Consider the following 19815-nt stretch of genomic DNA (forward strand, 5'->3'; position numbering starts at 1 on the left):
ATATTTTTTGAGTCGTCATCGTTCCACAGTGTCGAGGAACGGTTACGAGCGGCGCGATTTACGCGGGTAATCGGGTCTCGTTCGCTGGCAGGCGAGAAATAGAGGGTGGGACCGGCTCGCGAATGTTGCCCGATACACACAATTTGCGCGTAATGAGTTTATTCGATTTAGATTCGCATCATATAGGGCGTTGATTAACGGCGCTCGCCGGGGCTAGGAATCCCCGGAAAATTGGCATTTGTCGGGCTCGCGCGTTTACAGTGACCGCAGCTGCGCGACAAATGGAAATTTGACAGCACTAGTTCTTTGCCCAGTTGTTGATTGAATTAATACCGCGCCCCGGCTACGAGCGGAATTCGATTACGCCAGGTAGTTACACCTCATTGCCCGGTGATTGCGGCCATGGAAAACACTGGTATTGGTCTCTGTCGCGTGTCGAACATGCCATTAGAATCGCGTCCAGCTTTCGTCCGCGCGTAACCAATCGGGAATGGCCGATGGACGCGGAGAAGAACAGCTCGACGGCTCGACGAGGCGCGGAGGGGTGCGAAGAAGGGCAGAAACGACTACTGGCAGTGGAAAGAGAGGACGCTGGCGGAGTTTCATAAACAGAATTATGCTAACTACTCGCAGCAGCGAGGCGATATAGAACGGAAAATCGAATTCAGACCCCGGTTGAACCTCTTCGAGAAGGCTCTCGCTGGTCCTCGTTAATGCACCGTTCGCCCTCGTCTTTCATCCCCTCGACGCTCGTGCCGATTACTCGGTTTCTCTGCTTCGCGTGGAAGAACGAAAGCCCGCAGGATCGTCGCGCGACACTTGCGAAAACTGTCTCCTCGTTCGAAGAAATCAAACATTCGCAATGCTTACTATTGTACCTGCTTGCAATTAGATCCTGATCGATCTCGAGGGGCTGAAGACTCGCGCGGGAAATCGTAGAGGATGGAACAAGGGTAGGGGACGAAATAAGGGTCACGAACGGTGACACTGGCAAGCCTCTTAATCTCTTCGTCGCTTAATTATTCCGTCACGTGGCGATAATGAGAAGCCGGGACAGCGCACCTGACCCCGTTTCAAAGGAGATCGTCGTTTAGGTCGGTCGTTGGGTATCAACGCGTAGCGAGCGCCAGGGAAAGAGGATCGTTTAGGGGGTGATTTACCTTCGCGTTGGCAACTTTTACCCCGTTGGTTATACGGTATATTTAGTAATCTCGAGGAACACAAGCGACGGAGACGACGACGTCAACAGAGGCAGACTACAAGCAGAGGCTAGTTTCGTCTCGCCGTTTTGATGCTTAAATGAATTTCGCGAATCTGCACTCGAGGATAAGCGCGGGTGTGCGCGGAATTTTCGTTTCGTCTGGCGGGTTTCTGCGAGTCTCGAAATGGACTCGCGCCGTAGGTGGCCGGGGTGGTTAAAAATTCTAATTAAACGATAATATCGGCGACGATTCGTGGGGTGTGGCGATACCATCTTCCGAAATGTAACAACGATGGGTGAAGTTTGGAAAACGCGAGAACGAAATTTGCCGCGAGCGCGGGGAAAAATAATCCTCGGTTAGGAAATTGGTTGGGTCGACCGTTGGATACTCTCCGCGATCCCTCGCGACGATACGTTCGGGAGGCGTCGACGCGCGCGGCATCCTGCGAGCCTGGCTAGAGAGAACGAGGGCCCCGTTCGAGCGCCCCGCCGCGAAATAAAATAAAACGGATATTAAAACTGGCGAGAGCTAATTTCCTCGCCTTCCCAAGCATAATACCAGCGGCTCTGCCTCTTCTTTCCTTCTGCTTCTTTCCTCCCACCCCGCCCTCTTATCGCGCCGCTAAGCCATCCATCGAACGAACGCCTTCTGAATATTCAGCGTCGACCGGAATCAGAGGAAGGGTATGGTGCTCTCGCCTACCCCTACCTCTCTCTCTCTCTCTCTCTTTCAGAGAATGAGAGAGGGGGAGAGTGTGAGGTAAGCAAATCGAATTCGAAGCTGGAGCTTGACGAGTGACAGGTCGGTGAACGTACGCTGCAGATGCGATTAAAGTCTGCCAGGACGTCAACGTGACGCTCCTGAAATGCGAATTCCCTTCCACCGGTTACCAGCCGACCCTTGACCCACATCGGTGCCGGCTGCGGAGATTGAATCGCTCTCGCGGGAATCCATCAAGCCCGCGTCCGATCACGAAAATCGACGGTTGGGCCTCGTCGATATGCAATATCTGGATTTTTATTAATTTCCATCGGAAGGCGACGGATAGCGGTCCCGTGCATCCCCGTTCGACGGACGACATCCCGTGGAGAACGCTGGGAATACGAGACGGACGTTTATCCGCGACGCGTTCGTGGGCGTGATCGCGCTTGCATTGATACCGTTGCCCTTGAAATTGCTGCCATCCCGCTCGAAATCCCTCCATTCGCGTCCAGACTGTCTCTTCTATAAAACGCATCGATCCTCGAGACTGCATAGCTCGGATGGCTTGGACGAAGAGTGAAAGAGAGAGAGAGATGCTATAGTGGGTGGATGGGGAAGAGCCAAAAAGGAAGCGGTTCGCTCGTCCAACCGCAATCTCCGTTCGAAGCTACAAGATCCGCGTTATCTTTCGAGATCGGAGGATGATGCTCCTTCGGGACGTAAACGGTAATCGGACACCGGCGGAGGACGTACACGCTAGACGCAACGACATCCGATACTGCATCCACATAATATTGCCGATGCTTTTAGCCAGGACAAACAGTGACCTCCTGCTCCGTGCTCCTCGATTATCCTCCCGCGTTCGCCACGGATACATCGATCCTTCGCCGTGTTCTGCTGTTCGATTTCCCATCGAACGTTTCAGAATAACCCAGGAAGAGATTCGTCGTTCGATCGTTACCAATTCTACGAGACGTGGGACGAGGGAATCGCTCTTGGTCAAGGACGTACACCGGAAGTGGCCTCCGTCAAAGGAGCCTCCATCTCGTCTGCCACGTAGTCCCACACCGCGGACATTGTACCTACTACAACTCCAGAGACGTCTGACGTGACTGCACACCATCCACGCGAATCCAAGCACCTTTGAGGTCATTACGCCGCCGTTCTCTGTCCTGTTTTGGCTCACAAGCGTGCTGCACCCTCGCTCAGACGTCTGGTTAATCAAGCTCCGTTTCACTTACTAACCCCCTGCTCGACCCTTTCCGCCGCGCCCAGTTACCACCATCTATTCCCGTTCGCCTCTAGCTTCCTCGTCAACGAACTTCCCCGCATCTTCGATGGCCCTCGAAACCGCTGGCGAGCTCGTAGGGATCGCCAGCGGGTTAGTCGTAGGCGACCACGTTTCTTGCCCCAAGATCGGGTCAACCCTCGAAGATCGAACGGACGATAGAACGGATTAATCGAAGGGACCAGACGGACGCGTGTTCGCTCGAACGATAACTTTTACGCGGTAGTGGCGTGGTATGGAAGGGACTGGTCGAGAGGGCCAGACGATCAGAGAACAATCCTCGCGTTCCTCCGCTAGGCTCCCCTGCGCGGCTGTATTTGTTCAGCGGCGGGCAGCAGCTCATTAGGTAAATCTGGGAAAAAGAAGGGCGAAAGAACGGGCGCGAGGAGAAGTGCCTTAGCGCGGAAATTTATTCGTAAACTTTCGCAATTTAAATATCCGCGGTGTTTCAATCAACCGGCACCGCGACGCGGCACGTGCGCCTGCCTATGTACACGTATACCTTTTCCCCAGTATACACGCAACCCCCGAGATTACTTTCCACCCCCCGTTAGACTTTCATCGACTCCAACCACCCGCGTCTCCCTCCACTGCGAGTATCAACGGCCAGAGATTTTCGTGTCGGCGCGTTACGCCGTTAAATATTAAATAGCATCGCGAGCCCTCCGACCCCGCACAACTTTCGAACAGCTTTCGAACTAGCGTCATCCCCCAACCGCTCCCCTATCCGGATGAATTCGACCACCGTTCGACCTGCATCCATCCGTGGATACACGATTTCCATAAGAACCGTCCTCGACGACCCTCGTCCAAGCCGTTATCAACGATCGTCGTGGAAAACATCGGCTGCGATCGCGGGGGCGGATGCTGCAAGGGTGGCGGAGTCCATGGAACGAACGGTTCGTAGACGCCGCGAGGAGGATCGGATTCGTGGGCAGCGATAACCAGCGCGTGGGAGGTCGCTTGACCAGGCGGAAATACTGCCTCCCGCCGTGGTAACCCTTCCTGATAAACGTGTGTACCGATCCAGGCCCGTCGCGATAGCGGCAAAACAATATCCCCCTACGGTTGTACAACCTGAACGGCGGGGGTTGGTTGGTCGTCGAGGTTTTGCGCGACCGTTGCACGCTCGCTGGTGGCTGCGAAGATAAATCGAGCGGATTTATGTTTCTCCCGAGGTCGGAGCCTTGAAAGGGTCGTAAACTCGCGAGGGCTAATAAATCGCGTGCGCGTATGACGCGATCGGAGGCGCAATTACGCGTCCGTTTCACGACGGGCACGTTGTCTCCGGTTCTTTTCTCTTCGTTCTCGAGGACGCGTCCTCTCGAAGACGGCTTTTCCAGGCTGGAGGTTCAATTTCACGCGACGCGGTATCATCCGTACGAACAACTACCCAGGCGAAGCGCCCTCTTCGACTCGACGCGAGAAAGGGAAGATGATATTCGCGGGTACGCGAGTACTGAGGGAAGAGAGAGAGAGAAGAGGAGAGAATATCCCGTGGGTTATGGGGGTGGTGGGTAAAGGGATGCTGGGAGGCACGGACGGGGGCGGTGAAAGTCGTTTATCGAGTCGACAGGCTGGGTGTACCCACGCGCATTGATATGCAAAATTTGTAGTTTGGAGAAGCTTACGAGAAACTCCGGCGGCAAGTAAACTTGAAAATCCGATGCGCTTGTCGACGAGAGGTGTACGCGGGGCGTCGAGCTCGGGTTTAACCGGTTCGTGCTCCCGGCTACGAGCTTCGAAACAAAAATGCGCTTCCAAATATTCGACCGTTCGAACTAAATGCCATTCGCGGAGACCTTTGTCGATTCGCGAGACGAAGACGCGTCGCGTGCTGGTGGATACGCGCGAGGAACGAGGCGAAAGAGGCTGCTGGTTCGTCTGTCGAATGGAAGCCAGATAGAGACAGCGAGAAAAGGCAGTTAATTAGCTCGAGTTAAAAGCGTGGCTTAAATGACCTATTCACTGGTCGACGAGTTCGCTGCTAGCCTGCAGTGACGAGCGCAGCTTTCCGAAGAAACGAGGCGTGGAGGTAGCTGCGAGTCGCTGCGACGCGTCCCGCGTTTTCGTTGCGCCAAGTGAAACCCCTTTATCCACCTCGCTCCCTTTGTCTCAAGAATCCTCGCCTGTCACACCCTTCCGTTCCGATTCTTTCGTCTCGTCAACGCCCCAAAGTCGTTGTTCCCGAATAAGTGGCAAGTTTCCGTAGACTGGCGAGACTAAATCACGTCCATTAAAGAGACGACGAAGGGACGCGGACGGGGTTGGCAGGGCAGAATGTCGGGGTTAATGAAAAATCATGGCGATATTCGCGAGGACGGAGAGCGCGAGGGCGTCAGCTCGACCCCAGTGGATTCGGTTCGATTAGGAAGTTGGACTGGAAGTTTCCACGGAGGCTCCCTCGTGGAGGCTCTGAACTTGGCCCCATCCTCACCGCGGTCTGGCAATTATAAATACACCCGTCAGAGAAAGCAGCGTGGAAGCGCGTGGATTTTGTAGGTATTCGAGGACAGAGGTAGAAAGAGAGGACTCGCGAGCGGAGGCTGACGCGCGGTGGTCACGAGAGGGTTGGTGGAGCCCTTCGACGAACGCTTGTACGCGTGTGCCCGAAGGGTCGACACTCCACAAAGCGCTTTACGGTCCGTTATACGACCGCAAGCTCGCGATACCGTGTTTAGCGCCGGGTACGCGATCACGAACACGACTAGCCTATTCCAGGTGCATTCAGCGGGCCCAGTGTTTCTCATGCAACGCGGGTTTTACGAGCGAGCCGCGTGGCCCCGTGATTCCGCGAACCGTCGACGGTTTATGCGTTTCTTCGAAGCCTGGTAATATCGCGAGCAGACGCGCGCCATCGCCTTAGACGATCGCGTGTATAATCCCCGATTGGCTCGTAAATCCGCGACGATTTGTTTGAAAATACCCTCGCGAAGCGAATTAAACGTCCGCTCGAGTAATCAAAACCATGAGTTCAGGACTCGTTTGGAAACGGACAGAGTCAGAGTCGATTGAGAACGCCTAAGTCGCGCGGCGGATGTGTTACGGTTCCCCGCGTACACTGGGCGTGTACGTCCGGTACACCGATCGCATCGTGGACCAAAGGCTAGCGCCATAAGCGCGCGGCTACGCGTCGAGCGGCGAGAGCGTGTCGGCGGTCGACGTCGCGTTAAGAGCACCGCTAAGTGCGGTCGCGCCATGCCCGACAGTCAACGGCATTAGGTAAATTGAAATCTTGCCGGCAGAGAAGGCAGAGAGGCCGTCCAGTTCACGCCACGGCACGGTCCAACCTCTGGCTGGCCGTGGATCCACCGCGACGGCTTCGAATCTCGGACCGTGGACCGTGAAACACGGGGCCAGCAGCGTCTCCGTCAAGGAAGAAACGTCCGCCGCGCTCCAGGGCAGTCCCGCTCGCCTGGCTTCTCGTTTAAACCGCCTTTGGCCTCCCTGTTTTACGACGTAACTGGCTCTTTGCCCGGGCTCGGGATAATCTTTTAGGGCTCGACCACCTCTCGAACTAATTGCGTTTCCCGGACGAAACCGCCCACCCCGCTAGCTTTGCGTTTCATTACACGAGCCCCTGATTCTGGTAACCAAGAAGCAGCCAGCGTTCGAGTTCAGGCGAGAATCGCGCCTCGTTCCGCGAGAAGGAATCGTCCGTTCGCCGGGCGTTACCGCGATAATTGATCACGCGGCGATATTCCATCGCGGTTCCTACGGTTTCGCTCGATTGATCGGTATTCAATTAACGTTTCACCACGGGCAAAAATATCGAGCCGCGGGCTTGTTCGCCAATTAATTCACCTATTACACTCTACCATCGTCGCGCACACCACTCTGGCTGATGCTATCCTCGCGGTGATACACGCGCACAGACGTGTATTCGTTCCCAGGGTGGTTCGCGGGCCGCGCGCCTCGGCGACCCACTATTGGAAGCGCGCCACAAGTTGTTAATCTTAGCTGGCGGTTTAATTACACAGGCAAATATTATCGAAGTGGCTGAGTTAATTAGATAATTAAAACTTGAAGGGTAAACTACTTTGCCGCGGCGCGGCGTACCGACAGAGGCGTACACGTAGCCGAGGGAGGTCCGTCCGTGAGAGACGGGTCACGCTCGTGTTAGGGGTACGGCCCGCGAAAGACGCCTGGCGAGATTGACGCCCCACCCTATCCACCAGCGTGGCGAACTTTCCGCTGAGACGTAGACGAGGCCAGGGTCTACCTGTTCCCAGCCGTAATAGAGGTGTCCTTAACGAGAAATTCCGCCGTCTTGTCTTTTCACCGAGAGACCAGCAAACTTACCCCTCTGCGTACCCCTTAGAATTATTGCGCCGCTTAAATTCTACAATTCTACAACATTCTCATTCAACGAAAGACGATTTATTATGTTCGCAACGATCCAAGAGAGAGTGTTGCTCGATAATCGCGAACGACGGCCAAAGAAAAAGGAAAATACACTCTCGTCGAAGCGGAGCAAGGTCTCGTTTAAATCCTGGGAACATTCGAGCGAATCCAGTCGGTAAACTGGTCGATCGATTGAATTTCTGTTAATTCTCGGCGAACTAACGAGGGTTATCGGGTTTCTGTTGCAGGCACAAGCGGAAAGTGCAGAATCTGTTACCGTGCAAGAGCGCAGCAGGGGCTGCGGCGGCGGCGGCGGCCGCAGCCGCGGCCGGCGGTCGGTCCCGGGTGCTGGGTGACGGGCAGTCGCACGGCGGGACGGGCAGCACGGGCGGCGCGGTGCTCTACGAGGACCTGCCGGAAGCTGTGACGCACTCCCAGCTGCACCACAGACAGAATCACCTGCCCAGCCACCATCCGAGCCAGGCGCCCACGATCGAGGTACGAAATCCCGATCAACGACAGAGCCTAAGGGAACGACAGCCGCAACAGCAACAGTTGCAGCGTGCGCGGGCACCCGCGCCGCACCACCTCAACTATCTCGACTACCGGGACCCGAGGGCGATCCTGCGCGTCCAGGACAAGCCCTCGAGGGCGGTCTTGGGCGGCTATCGAACGCCTCGAGCACTGCTCGCCAAGTCCCAGGGTGTACCGCTTTCGATAGCCACGCACGCGACTCCCCCCCGATGCACACCCGCGAGCAGTCCTCTGTTGCACAACGGGACTAACGCGCTTCGAAACAGTCACTTGATACTGGCCAGTCAGAACGCGCTGATCACCAGCCAGCAACCATTCACGAGCTCCCCCTGTGTCGCTTCTATGCGAACCTGTCCCGAGTTCAAAGGCGACGAGAAATATTTGCCTGACAGCCGCGCGTCAGCTCGACCGATAGACTCGCGTCTGCCCATCACGCCTACCCATCGACCCAGACTCGAAACGCCGACGGATCGCTCGCGAGGAATCGTCCTTGGTTCCCTCGGTCAAACGCAGCTACCTCGAACGATCGCGTCGCGGGACGAAGTTTCGAGTAAGGACGCGGTCTCGAGGCGACCTTCGGTCGATTCGGAGGGTTACTCGTATATTAGCTTCAAAGAGTCGACGGAGACGACAGAGTCCACGAGGTACGACGCGAGCAACCAGTCGGAGACGACGAACGCGGGCAACGTGTCCGCGTTGTTGCGCTCGTCCTCGATCAGGTCGAGCTCGACCGTCGACTCTGACGGTTACTCGTACATCGTGGACAACGGGTCGAGGAAGGCGCCGGGCACGGCCAGGAGGATCGTGACCGAGGGCACGGAGGAGGAGGTGTGTCCGCTGTGCACGATGCAACAGATACACAACCTCCTGAGCAAACCGGAGGACATCTATCTGAACGCGCAGAGGACGTGACACTTGTCGTTCGCGAGCGACATCTTCTTGTAGAGACTCGCTTAGTCTCGGATGGTCCGTAGCCCCCGTTCGCTCCTGGCGTCCGCTGCTGGCGTCCCGCGCGGGGACAGCGGACGGTACACATATCCCGTGATATCGTTGGCCACGTCACGTTCCTGGGTGGCCCTCGCGTCTCGATATAAACTCGTCGTAGAGCTACGTTCCATGGTAAAGTCGTAAGGTAGTCTAGTGTCTTTTCCGGGGTTCGACGAGCGAACGAACACGGCATTCCTCGCTGTCTGCCTCCTCGAAGTGCCGGGTTAGACGTTCCTTCCGTCGCATTTCGTTTCGCGTACAATCTTCACCGTCGCGGCTTACAATTTTTTTTCTCTGTTTTTTTTTTCTTCTTGTCTCTTACGTTATCGCATTCCACGAGGGAGAGAGCCATCGGCTATTCGATTTCGCGTCGATCCCGTTGCCTTCCGTTCACGTTGGTCGACCAAGCTCTCGCGTTCCTCTTGCTCGCTGTCGACGACAGGACGGGGCAAAGACACTAGCGCGGAAGACTACTAGTCAGTATTTATTTTGTTACGCGGCCGTGCTCGCACAATCTCGTTCGCAAGATGCCGCTGCGCGGAACGGGTCGTAGGAGCGGGCAAAGGGTGGAGGCAAAGTGGATGGGAAAGGAGAGAAAGGTCGGGGAGGAGGATACGATCGGAGGGCGACGGGGCCTTATTATTGTCGTTATTGTGTGGGCACGGCGTCTAGATGCACTCTATGGTTGTAAATAGTTTAGATCGTGCAACTGGAAAATTGTAAATATTATATACACAGAGTGAGATGGAGGATGCATAAGAAAATCGGAAGAGAGAAAGAGCGAGAGAGAGAGAGAGAGAGAGAATCGTGCATTACGAATAGAAAGTATTAAAGCAGAGAATCCGTGAGTAACTGTGCAGCCGAGTGAAAGGAACAATTATCTTGGACTTGTGTTTCTCCTTTGTATAGAAGCTCGACTGGTGATCGTCGTAATTAATTATCATCGTCGTGGCAGATTAATTATTATTATTATTATTATTTATTGTCGTTACGTGACCCACTCGCCGTGGCCGGTGCACGGTAATTGTGTCTTGTAAATAAATTCCGGACGGACTCGGGAAAGTAGGATTAAAGAGAAGGAAACGTGGGAGGACAAGAGGAGAGCGAGCGAAAAAGTACACGCATGAGAGAGAGAGAGAGAGAGAGAGAGAGAAAGAGAGAGATTGAACAAAACGGAGAAAGTCCTGTATATATCGAAACACCGAGAGCAAAGGAGGAGGAGAAGGAGGAGAGTTTGAGAAAATAAAATTACTTTACTGAAAAATTTGACGAGGAGTGGTTATTGACCCGGTCCACAACCCCATCCCATCCCGCCGCATCCTGTGCAACGCGCGGAATCTCGATCGAACGCGGGAGACGCTCGAAGAAGACCAGGGCCGTCGCGAAAAGTCGAAAAGAGAGAGAAATGAGAGAAAAAAAATTATGGCGAGACGCGCGAAAGATCCACGCGATGCCACGGTTGCGCGGACGCGGTCGATACGGAGACGGAGCGGATCGAAACGCGGAGAAATATCCTCGCGCGTACCAATCGACTCCCGACACGATACACGTGGACACGGAATAACCACTTCTGTGTTCAAACTTTTTCCAAAAGGGGATGAAAAATGTACGTCCGGTTCCTCTCCTTCGTGGGGCGGGCCGTGAGAGGCCGCCCTGGCGCGGATAAAGACGCCCGTGAACAAAAAAGGAGGACGATGAAAGCGAGGGGGAGAGTGTGCGTGTGCGAGAGAGAAATGCAGAGCGGAGGACACGATGAGAAAGAGAAAGACGTCACGGATGGAAAATGTCGAGCTCGCATACATACATACACACAGACACACGCGTATACATACACGGTGGAAGAGAAAAAGGGGGCAAAGGAAAATCCAGGAAAAATCGAGGGAAAGATTGACGGGTCACCATTGTTCCGCGTCACCTTTCCTCTCCGTGCGATTCCGCTACCCAGGAGCTCTCTCTAATTTCGCAAATGGAACCCACGGCACGACCCGTTCCTCGAACGCAATTTAATTGCTCGAATACGTCTTCTTTTTCACCCGTGCTACACCCGTACATCCGAATTTCGCCTGGCTCCGACAAGAGCGTACTTCGTAGCTTCTCTCCTCTTGCTTCCTCTTCTCTTCGAGGTTCATCAAGCATCGATCGACAATTTTGCAGCTACTTCGAACACACGATAACCAAATAACATCGTACTCGAAAGAAGAAAAAGACCCAAACGATCCCTCCATCGTCCAAAAGATTCGATCCGGTTCGCTCGCGGTCCATCTGCGCGGAATGAGCCAATAAATACCCAATCTTCTGGCCGCTGGTCCTCTCGACGTTCCACCTGTTGTTGGCTAAATTACGTGCCTCTAATCCATATCCTGGCGCGTCGTTAGGCCACGGGACCCGGAGGACCGCGGCAACAGCGGGGAAAGGAGCGATCGGACTTAGGAAGCTAATGCAATTGCCGGCGTAACTAACAATTAACAGGTTACGGGGTAAGCTGCCGTGACCGCGGCGACCAACGCGCGCACGATCCACGGTTGGTCCCCTCGCTGGCCCCGGGACGGTGGTCGATCTTCGTTCCGAGGCACAACCGGTTGTACGCGCGTAATCGAGACGCATAGTGCAAGTTGAACGGTCGCGTATCGATGGTACGTCGCGTCGTGTACCAGCAGGTTGATATTGGGACCGCTTACGCGCGCAAAAGCGCGGCTAACGCCATGGATCGATGGTGTACCATATACGATCCGATTTTCGCGACGCAGAGGCGGTCGAGGATTAATGGACAGGTGTCGTTTGAATTATCGGATTCGTCGGATCGATCGCAATCGGCTGGGCGCGCGGGACCAGCGACTGGTCGATAGCGTCGTATTCTTCGAGCGCATCCGGTAATTGGAAGAGACGCGGTAAATTAGTCGATTAGAGGAGCGTGTTATCGCGATACAATGTGTGACGGGTAGGTGGATCGGACAGGCGCGGCGGACAGGAACACACGGGGCGAGCGTGGGGCAGGTTAGGCGCGTTAGGGACAACCCATTAACCTCCGTGCTCCACGCTATTACGGCACGGACATATTGCTTCCTGCTGTTGGCCACGATGGCTCGAGGCTCTATCTCAATCTCGCTCTCGCGTCGTCCCTTCTCCACCTTCCGCACCTACACCTCCGCGTCCTTTCTCGCGTCCTACGAGGGCTTCTTTCTCGCTCGACTGGCCCGCGTCCTCCATCGCCGTCGCGTTCACTCGGTAAACGAGATTCTAATAAGCGCGGAAGAGATTCCGTCTATCACGCGGCGAAAGCGGACTCGCGCCGCTCGAACGCGACGTCCCGTGAAACGTCCGAATCGCTCCCACTTTCCAAGCAACGATAGGCTGTCCTTAGACGGGAAATTGAAAGCTATCCGCGGGAATCGATTATCCTCTCGCTTTCGTCGGTTGCCTTTTGTTTCGATCCGCGCACCGTGCAATCCTACGAACCGCGTGCCAGAGCGAATTCGCGACGCTGGAGTTCCGTGAAATTCATGGATAGAAAGCGAGAGAGAGAGAGAGAAGAAGAGAGAGAGGGAGGGATCATGGTGGCTCGAGAGGGAAACGGTCCATTCGCGATGCCCGCCGCTGTTGGAAAGAACCCTCGAGGTACATTGCCGGGGCCACTGCTCGCTAAGGGCGACAATTACCTTCGTCCGGAGCCGTCGCTCTAAACGAGACGCCGGTAATCGAGTGATCCTCTTTCGGCTGCGATTATATCGCCCTCTAGAATCTGTATTCGGAGCAAAGAGCGATCGCCTGAAGCTCTTTGCTCTCGTCGACGATCGAGCCGCGTCGCGATCGCTGTCTACGCGAAGTTACGAACGGCCCAGTGAAAGAGGGAGACCCGCTCAACCCCTAGGACGAAGAAGCCTTCTCCAGCTCCTCCGCGCCCTTCGCGAGGAAGGTCAATAATTCAGTTGTCGACTCTAGTCGGAGGCGAATCGAGAGAAGGGAGACCCTCGAAAACGAAGCAAAAGTAATCGAGTGATCCTCCTTTGCGGGTGATAGCGCCGCCTGTGGGATTTCGATTCCAGGGGGGTGAGCACGGGGTTTCGTTTGCCTTGGCTCCCCAGCGATTCTCTAGATTACCCGGGGTAACTCGATTCCGGCGATACCGGGTCACGAGTACGTCGGATCGTTCCGGATACCCCGATTGCGTTTCGGAACGTTCGACGCCTTCCCATTTTCTTCGCGAAATTGCCAAGTAATTCCCCGGCTAACGAGCAACCCTCGCGCTGCGTGAACGTTGTCAACCGCTAATTCGCAATCTTCGAACGCGTTTCGACGCGCGCCTGCAGGGCCTTCGAGCGCGACGTGAACGTGCGCTACTGGAAAATCAACCCTATCAAATTTTATTAGTAGCCACTTGGAGAACGCTTCGAACCGCTGCGCCCTATTGTTCGCGTCCAACATCGCGCTGCGTGAACGTTGTCAACCGTTAATTCGCAATCTTCGAACGCGTTTCGACGTGCGCCTGCAGGGCCCTGCGAGCGTAACCTTCGAGCGCGACGTGAACTTCGTGCGCTACTGGAAAATCAACCCTATCAAATTTTATTAGTAGCCACTTGGAGAACGCTTCGAACCGCTGCGCGCTATTGTTCGCGTTCAACATCGCTGCGAACCTGTAATTTCAACCCCTTCTAAACCACTCGACGTTTCCGTCCAACTCCAGGATCCGTATCGTGTCCAGCGAAAACGCGAATGAATTTTATCTCGAAAATTCCCATTCATCCGATCGACCCGTTACTCGGCGAACGGTGGGATCTCCGTTTCCATTAACACGGCACGACCACTCATTAGACGAATTCATCGGTGCAAGAACACCGGAAACTGTCTGTCACGCGATCTCTGCGCGGAGTAAAAGCGACGCGAAACTGGGTTAACCGGAAGCGAAGGTTAAATCGCGCTGTATCGCATCGATCATCCCGACGATCCTGTACCACCGTCTCTCTCTCTTCCTCCTTCGTCTTCTCTCTTTCCTCGGTCATTTTCCCGCTGTCGCTCGCTGAATTTTTCAACGAGTTCGGTCAGCAGGAAGTTCCGGGAATTAATTACGAGCCCGGGAGTTTTCTAGAGTCCGCCATGATTTTCCCGCGCGACTTCCCCGATGAAAGGGGGAACAGGACGTGTTTGATAGAATTAGCATCGGATAAATCTCGCGTCCCGCCTTTATTATTCGTCCCGGCGGGATCCAGCGTCGATTCAAGGATTAACTTTCCAACCCCTCGTTTCCGCGTGGCTCGTGGCGGCTCGTCGTCTCTCGCGACCGCTGCTCGAAAATGTTAAGGTTCACCCTGGGACGTACACAGTTTTAATGCGCGTGTATCGCTCGAAGCAACCCTCGAGCACAGCCCGTAGACGTTGAATCGAAGATGTAAAAGGATAATTTCTCGTTGTTACGACAGATGCTGGACGTGAAGGACACCAACAGAGGCGTGTTCGTGTGCAGCAGTCCTGGCCCCGACCCGTACACGTCGCAGGACCTCTACAATCCTGTCTACGAGGAGCTCAGTAACGGTGAGTGCTCGTTTAATAAAACATCGTACCCTCTGCCCTCGCCAACGCTGGATACTCGAACATCGGCGATACCCACCGTCGATCGTTGGCGAAACTCTCGAATGTGTCGCGCGCGGTAACGCCAAATTACACACGCTCTCCGTTCTAGATGAGACTCGGCTGTGAGGACTATTGTGCGGAAGTAGAGCGCGCGAGCCTCGCCGCTCGATCCTGCTCAGACAGAACGTAGGTAGGACCCGAGTGCACCGTGTCGCGATTAACCCACCAGCCAAGAGCTGAATCTTTAGTGTTCTTTGCTGTCGGCTAACACTGAACTGCGAGCTTCTTCCTCCTCCTCCCCCTCTTCTTCTTCTTCTTCTTCTTCTTCTTCTTCTTTGCCCCCAGATTAATCGCTCTATTTACCTTCCTTAACTCCCGAGCTAAACCGCGTCTCAAATATTGGCATCCGGAACGAAGTTCCACCGGCTTTTCTCTTAACTCCCCAAAACTTCCCCTCCGCCAGGGAAGACTCTCCCTTTCCAGATGATCGCGAGCACATCTCTTACTCCACACTGGTGTTATTTTTCCCCTGGCTTATCTCCCGATTAATTCGACGAACCGTTGGCAATGAACCACCGTCCGCGATCTTCATCTGAACGAAATCGGGAGCTGTTCATCTTCTTCGTTGCCCGTGGTCGAGGTATCTCGATGACCTGGCCTCGGTTCACCCTCTCTCTCCCTCTTCCTCTCTCTGCTCTCTGTGTCGCGGCGGCGTACACCCGACACAGCTACTTCTCCGAGACGAGATAAGCGTGACACGACCTCTGACTTATACTTCCCATTAGTTGGATGGCTAATTAGCATGGTAATGAGACTTTCGACGTTTGACGGGGACGCGGTAATCGAATATACATGCTGCGCGACGAGATGCGCCGCGTCTCTTGGTCTATTGTTCGCGATGGATATTGCAGGATACGAGGGTACACGGGTTCCTCGTCGTCGCTGGTAATTCGTTGCAATCGACGGGACGAGGAGGAATAATATCGCCACGGTTAAACGTCTCGTCTGTTGCCTCTGATGAACGTAAAGAAAAGATCGATCGAGTCTCGTTGGGAAGCTCGATGCGCCAGGCGCAAGCTGTTACCCGAACGGAACGTGCAGTCCGCGGTTTCTGAATGATTTCGTCTGGTAGCGAATTCCATCTCGCATCGCGGAAGCCAGCTCCGCCCCCGGGGGAAATTCTCGCCCGCTTGCTATCGCTTAAACCGATGATAAATACGAGGAGATATAAAATAACGGAGATTAAAAGTGCAACCGCGGTGAAAACCGAGAGAAGCTTCTCTTTCTCTTTCTCTTTCTTTCCTATTTATTCCTCGCGCGAGCAGGAACGTCGCGAGCGGAACGAGGAACGATGGACCCCGCGAGATTCGAGAAATCGTCAAACTGCGAACGAGCCAACGTCGATTAGAACGGACTGATAAACTTTCGTTCACCGTTAACTCCTTTTCCCGTTTGTGCTTTATCATCGCACGGCCTCGATCCGCGACTTACTTTCACGAACGATACAGTCGTTTCTCGCGACTATGGCAGGGGGAATCGAGCACCCTTTCCCTCTGTACCTCGCGATTCGTCCTGGAACCGTTGTCGTCGATAATTGTCGTAACGCGCGTCTCGTCTATTGTTTCCCATTTTTACGCGGAACGCGACGGAAGCAGAGAGGAGAAACCAGAAAAAAAAGAATAAAAAAAGGAGAAAAAAGGTAAAGCGAGCGAGAAGAATGGAAACGCGAAATTGGGTGAACCGTGGATAATTGGAGCGACGAAAGAACGGGCTCGCGTTAAAATGACCGTTTTGATTTTTAACCGCGGGCGTATCGCGACTGTTTTCCATTTTTATTTATTTATTTCTCTCTTTTTCCCCGTAAACGAACGCTGCTCTCGTTAATATCGAACCGATGGCACGCGCTCGCAACGGTATCAACAATTAACGATCGGCGCGGTCGGTGTCGATAGGTGGCTCGTTAGAGTAACGCGGATCAATTATAGGGGGTAAAAGTTAAAACCGCGGCGGATGGTCGCGCGAAGGGTGGGAGTAGAAAAAAAAAAAATAAAAACAGTCGCGATGGACGCGGCGACCAGGTCGTAGGGATGGAGCGACGGATAAAAATTCGCAATGGTCCGCGACTGAAAGCGCGACAGAACGCGTCGATGACTGCCGCATTGTAGTCGACGGCTAATGACGACGGCACGCCACGCTTTCCGTGGGGTACTTTCACTTAACAAACGCTCCCCGTCCCCCGTCGTTCTTCCGACGAGGTTTGAGTTCGCGTTTGAATGAAAAACAACTGCGCGTGGTACGCAACAACCGACGGATCCTCTCTAACTAATTAATTCCGACGCTGATCCCCCCCTTCCGTCCCAACTTGCTGGGAATTGAGAGCACGCCAGACGGTCCGATTTGATTTCATCCACGCCGGCTGATCGTAACTTTGACACGCGAAAGAGATTGCCTGTTAATTAATTAATGAACTGTCCAATTAATTATCGCGGCCGCGGTGTTGCCAGCGGTGTTTATGAATTATTCATTCGTTCCAGGGGACCATCCGGAAACGGACGAGGAGAGCGAGCTGAACGCGCGGAACCGGCTGCACCATCATCGACATCATCATCGAGCGTCGTCGTCCTCGAAGCCAGCCAGCGAGGACGAGTTCGCGGAGGACGAGCTCTCCGTTGGCGAGCCGTCCGAGGCGAGGATGCTGACGTCGACTGGTCCCGCTTGGGGTACCTGTCCAGCTGGTGGCAGGCCACCGCGAGAGAGACGGGGCAGGAGTCCCAGGAGCCTCGACAGGCATAGGAGAGACAAGAATCACGATGTGGGGGAGTTCCACGAGGGAATGCTGCTGGACGCGTTGCTGCAGCTCTATCCTAGCGTCGCAGGTGAGCGTTCGATCCTGACACGGGACAGAGGACGACCACGACGCACCCCCCAACCCTCTCACAGCGATCTCCTCTTCAACGATCGCCTCTGTTGTCGCGTTTCAGGTGTAGCTGGTAACCGATCGAACAGCAATCAACGACAACAGTCCGTCCCGTCGGTGGCTCACAGGTTACCCTACTTCGTGCCACCGATGCCAGCGACGCAGGCCCTCAGGGTCGAGGAGAACCCGTACGAGAGCGTGCCGGTCCTAGGCCCGCTCCATCACTATTCCAGTCAAAACAGAAGCAACAAGGACAGGTCACGGAAGTCGAGCGACAAGTACAAGTACACCGCGCAGTACGGACCCGAGTATTACGGGCTCCAGAACCAGGACACCGCGCCAGTGTACACGCAAGTCGGCGGCGAGTACTCGGACACCTATTCGCAGCCCACTGACCGCCTCTACAACGAGGAGAAGTACACGCAGCCGGTGTACTACGCGGCGCGCGACAACGAGCAGATCGCGTCCGGCAGGCTGTACCAGGGCCAGCCGGACAGCAGTTTCGGCAGCGACAGTGGCTACAGCCATCACACGTCCGGTACCACCGGGACCACTGGCACGCGTAGCAGTAACTCGAGGACGAACCACAGGAAGGACAAGCATCGGAATTCCCATCATTCCCATCACTCCGCGGACTACATCGTATCCTAATGCACGATGGCGCGCGTTCGCGAAGGGCTGGTCCACGAGGGTTCGAGAGAGGAGGGGATGGAACAAGAGGCTGTAGTAGGCTGGAGCAAGATTTTCTGAATGTTTCTTCGAGACACTAGTGATCCCGCGGTTCTTTTCGCGTTTATTTATTTTTTAAATCGTTTTCTCTTTGTTGTTTACCTTCTGTTTTTTTTGTACCATGCATAGGAGATTTTATTTTCGCGAGGCGGCTCGCGTGTTTTTCTTTCTCCCTGTTCCTTTCCATTGTTGCGCGTGATGTAGAAAGTATTTTAGGGTTTTTCAAGACGCATCGGCACGCAGGGACTCTCGATTGGTCGTGAAACGTTCGAACGACTCGGAGGGGATATCAGGCAGAGGAGTGTAGAGAGAGAGCAGATTAAGGCAAGGGCGACAGCACTAGCGGGGAGTTAACGAAACACACGATACAGTGATCTCTTAGTGATTTAACGAGACTATTTAAAAAAATAATTTGTAATCTAACGAGACTCAGGCTGGTACCAAAGGACGCTACTAAAGTAACTTCGACTTTTTAGCCTTCTAGTTTGTAATTTATACAAATGTAGAGCCACTCGCGAGGCGGATTTAAATTTTAAACGCTACCGCGTTCCGCGCGAGGCGTGCGACTACCATTTACCCACGAAGAACAGGTACGCATTAAAGCCCAAAGACAACTAAGAAAACGCGATCCTAAATAATCCCGCAAAGACTGCCCTCGGCTAAACAGATATCAGCCGCAACTGGTTTCGTACGATAACTTTGATACAAAGAGCGATATAATTATACAATTCGTCCTACGGCCATTCTACACACCGCGTCGACCGTATTTGTAAAATAGCACGTTCCAAACGAACACGTTCACCAGCACCTTAGGGGCGAAGTGATACTCGGCATCGAGCGTCGTAGCCACACGCGCACACAAGTAGTTTTACACCAGAGTAACGTTTAAGCGTACACAAAACTTACACACACACACACACACGCGCGTACACACACTCGCTTAATCGAGTTGCAATTTTTCCTCGTCAATTACGAACTTGCGAATTATCATTACGGTACCCGTGGACACGCAGAAACGGGCCTTTAGAACGCGAACGCTCTAGGGGTGCTCCTATTTTTGCAATCTCGTACGAGGTCGCGGCGCGTCTGAATCAGAAAAACCATCGGGAAGGGATAAGAAAAAAGAAACAGACGGTGGAGAGAGGAAGAGAGATAGAGAGATAGAGGGGAAGAAAGAGAGGAGGCTTTCGTAAAGGCCTTGACGCATCTGCAAAGAGAATACATAGCGTTCCTTCTGCGAGCCCTTTCTCGCTCGTCCTACATTCTCAAAGCTTCTTCGCAGCGGCAGCTAACCCGGATGCGTCGCTAGACAACGGCTCCGTCCCGTATCGCGACGGTTCCCTTTTCTCTGCATCGGATCAAGCTACGATAGCCTGTTTGCGTCGTCTTCTGAATAAACGCGGAATGATTCTTTTCACGGGACAGCGATGATCCCTCGGGGAGACGCGTCTGCAGAAGGAACGGGCGTCGAGAAACTTAGTCGAGACCGTTCTTTCCTCGTCCGCGGATGCAAACAATGGACACCTCGTTTCTCCTCGTAACTATTA

General features: G+C 54.2%; 1 protein-coding gene across 2 annotated transcripts in view; it reads left to right on the plus strand.

The window, feature by feature from the left end:
• Pxb (putative Hedgehog signaling attenuator pxb) overlaps window positions 1–18200 on the plus strand; it is a 212474-nt gene extending 194274 nt beyond the window's left edge. For both annotated transcript variants that reach the window (XM_076902042.1, XM_076902034.1), the window contains exons 4-7: window positions 7785–8034; window positions 14472–14583; window positions 17157–17498; window positions 17604–18200. In XM_076902042.1, the coding sequence (XP_076758157.1) occupies window positions 7785–8034; window positions 14472–14583; window positions 17157–17498; window positions 17604–18190 (1291 nt within the window). In that variant the 3' untranslated portion in view covers window positions 18191–18200. The remainder of the gene's footprint in view (window positions 1–7784; window positions 8035–14471; window positions 14584–17156; window positions 17499–17603) is intronic.
• Window positions 18201–19815: the final 1615 nt, after the last annotated feature.

Source organism: Xylocopa sonorina, chromosome 1 (assembly GCF_050948175.1).
Source record: "Xylocopa sonorina isolate GNS202 chromosome 1, iyXylSono1_principal, whole genome shotgun sequence".
NCBI classification, from domain to species: Eukaryota; Metazoa; Arthropoda; class Insecta; order Hymenoptera; family Apidae; genus Xylocopa; species Xylocopa sonorina.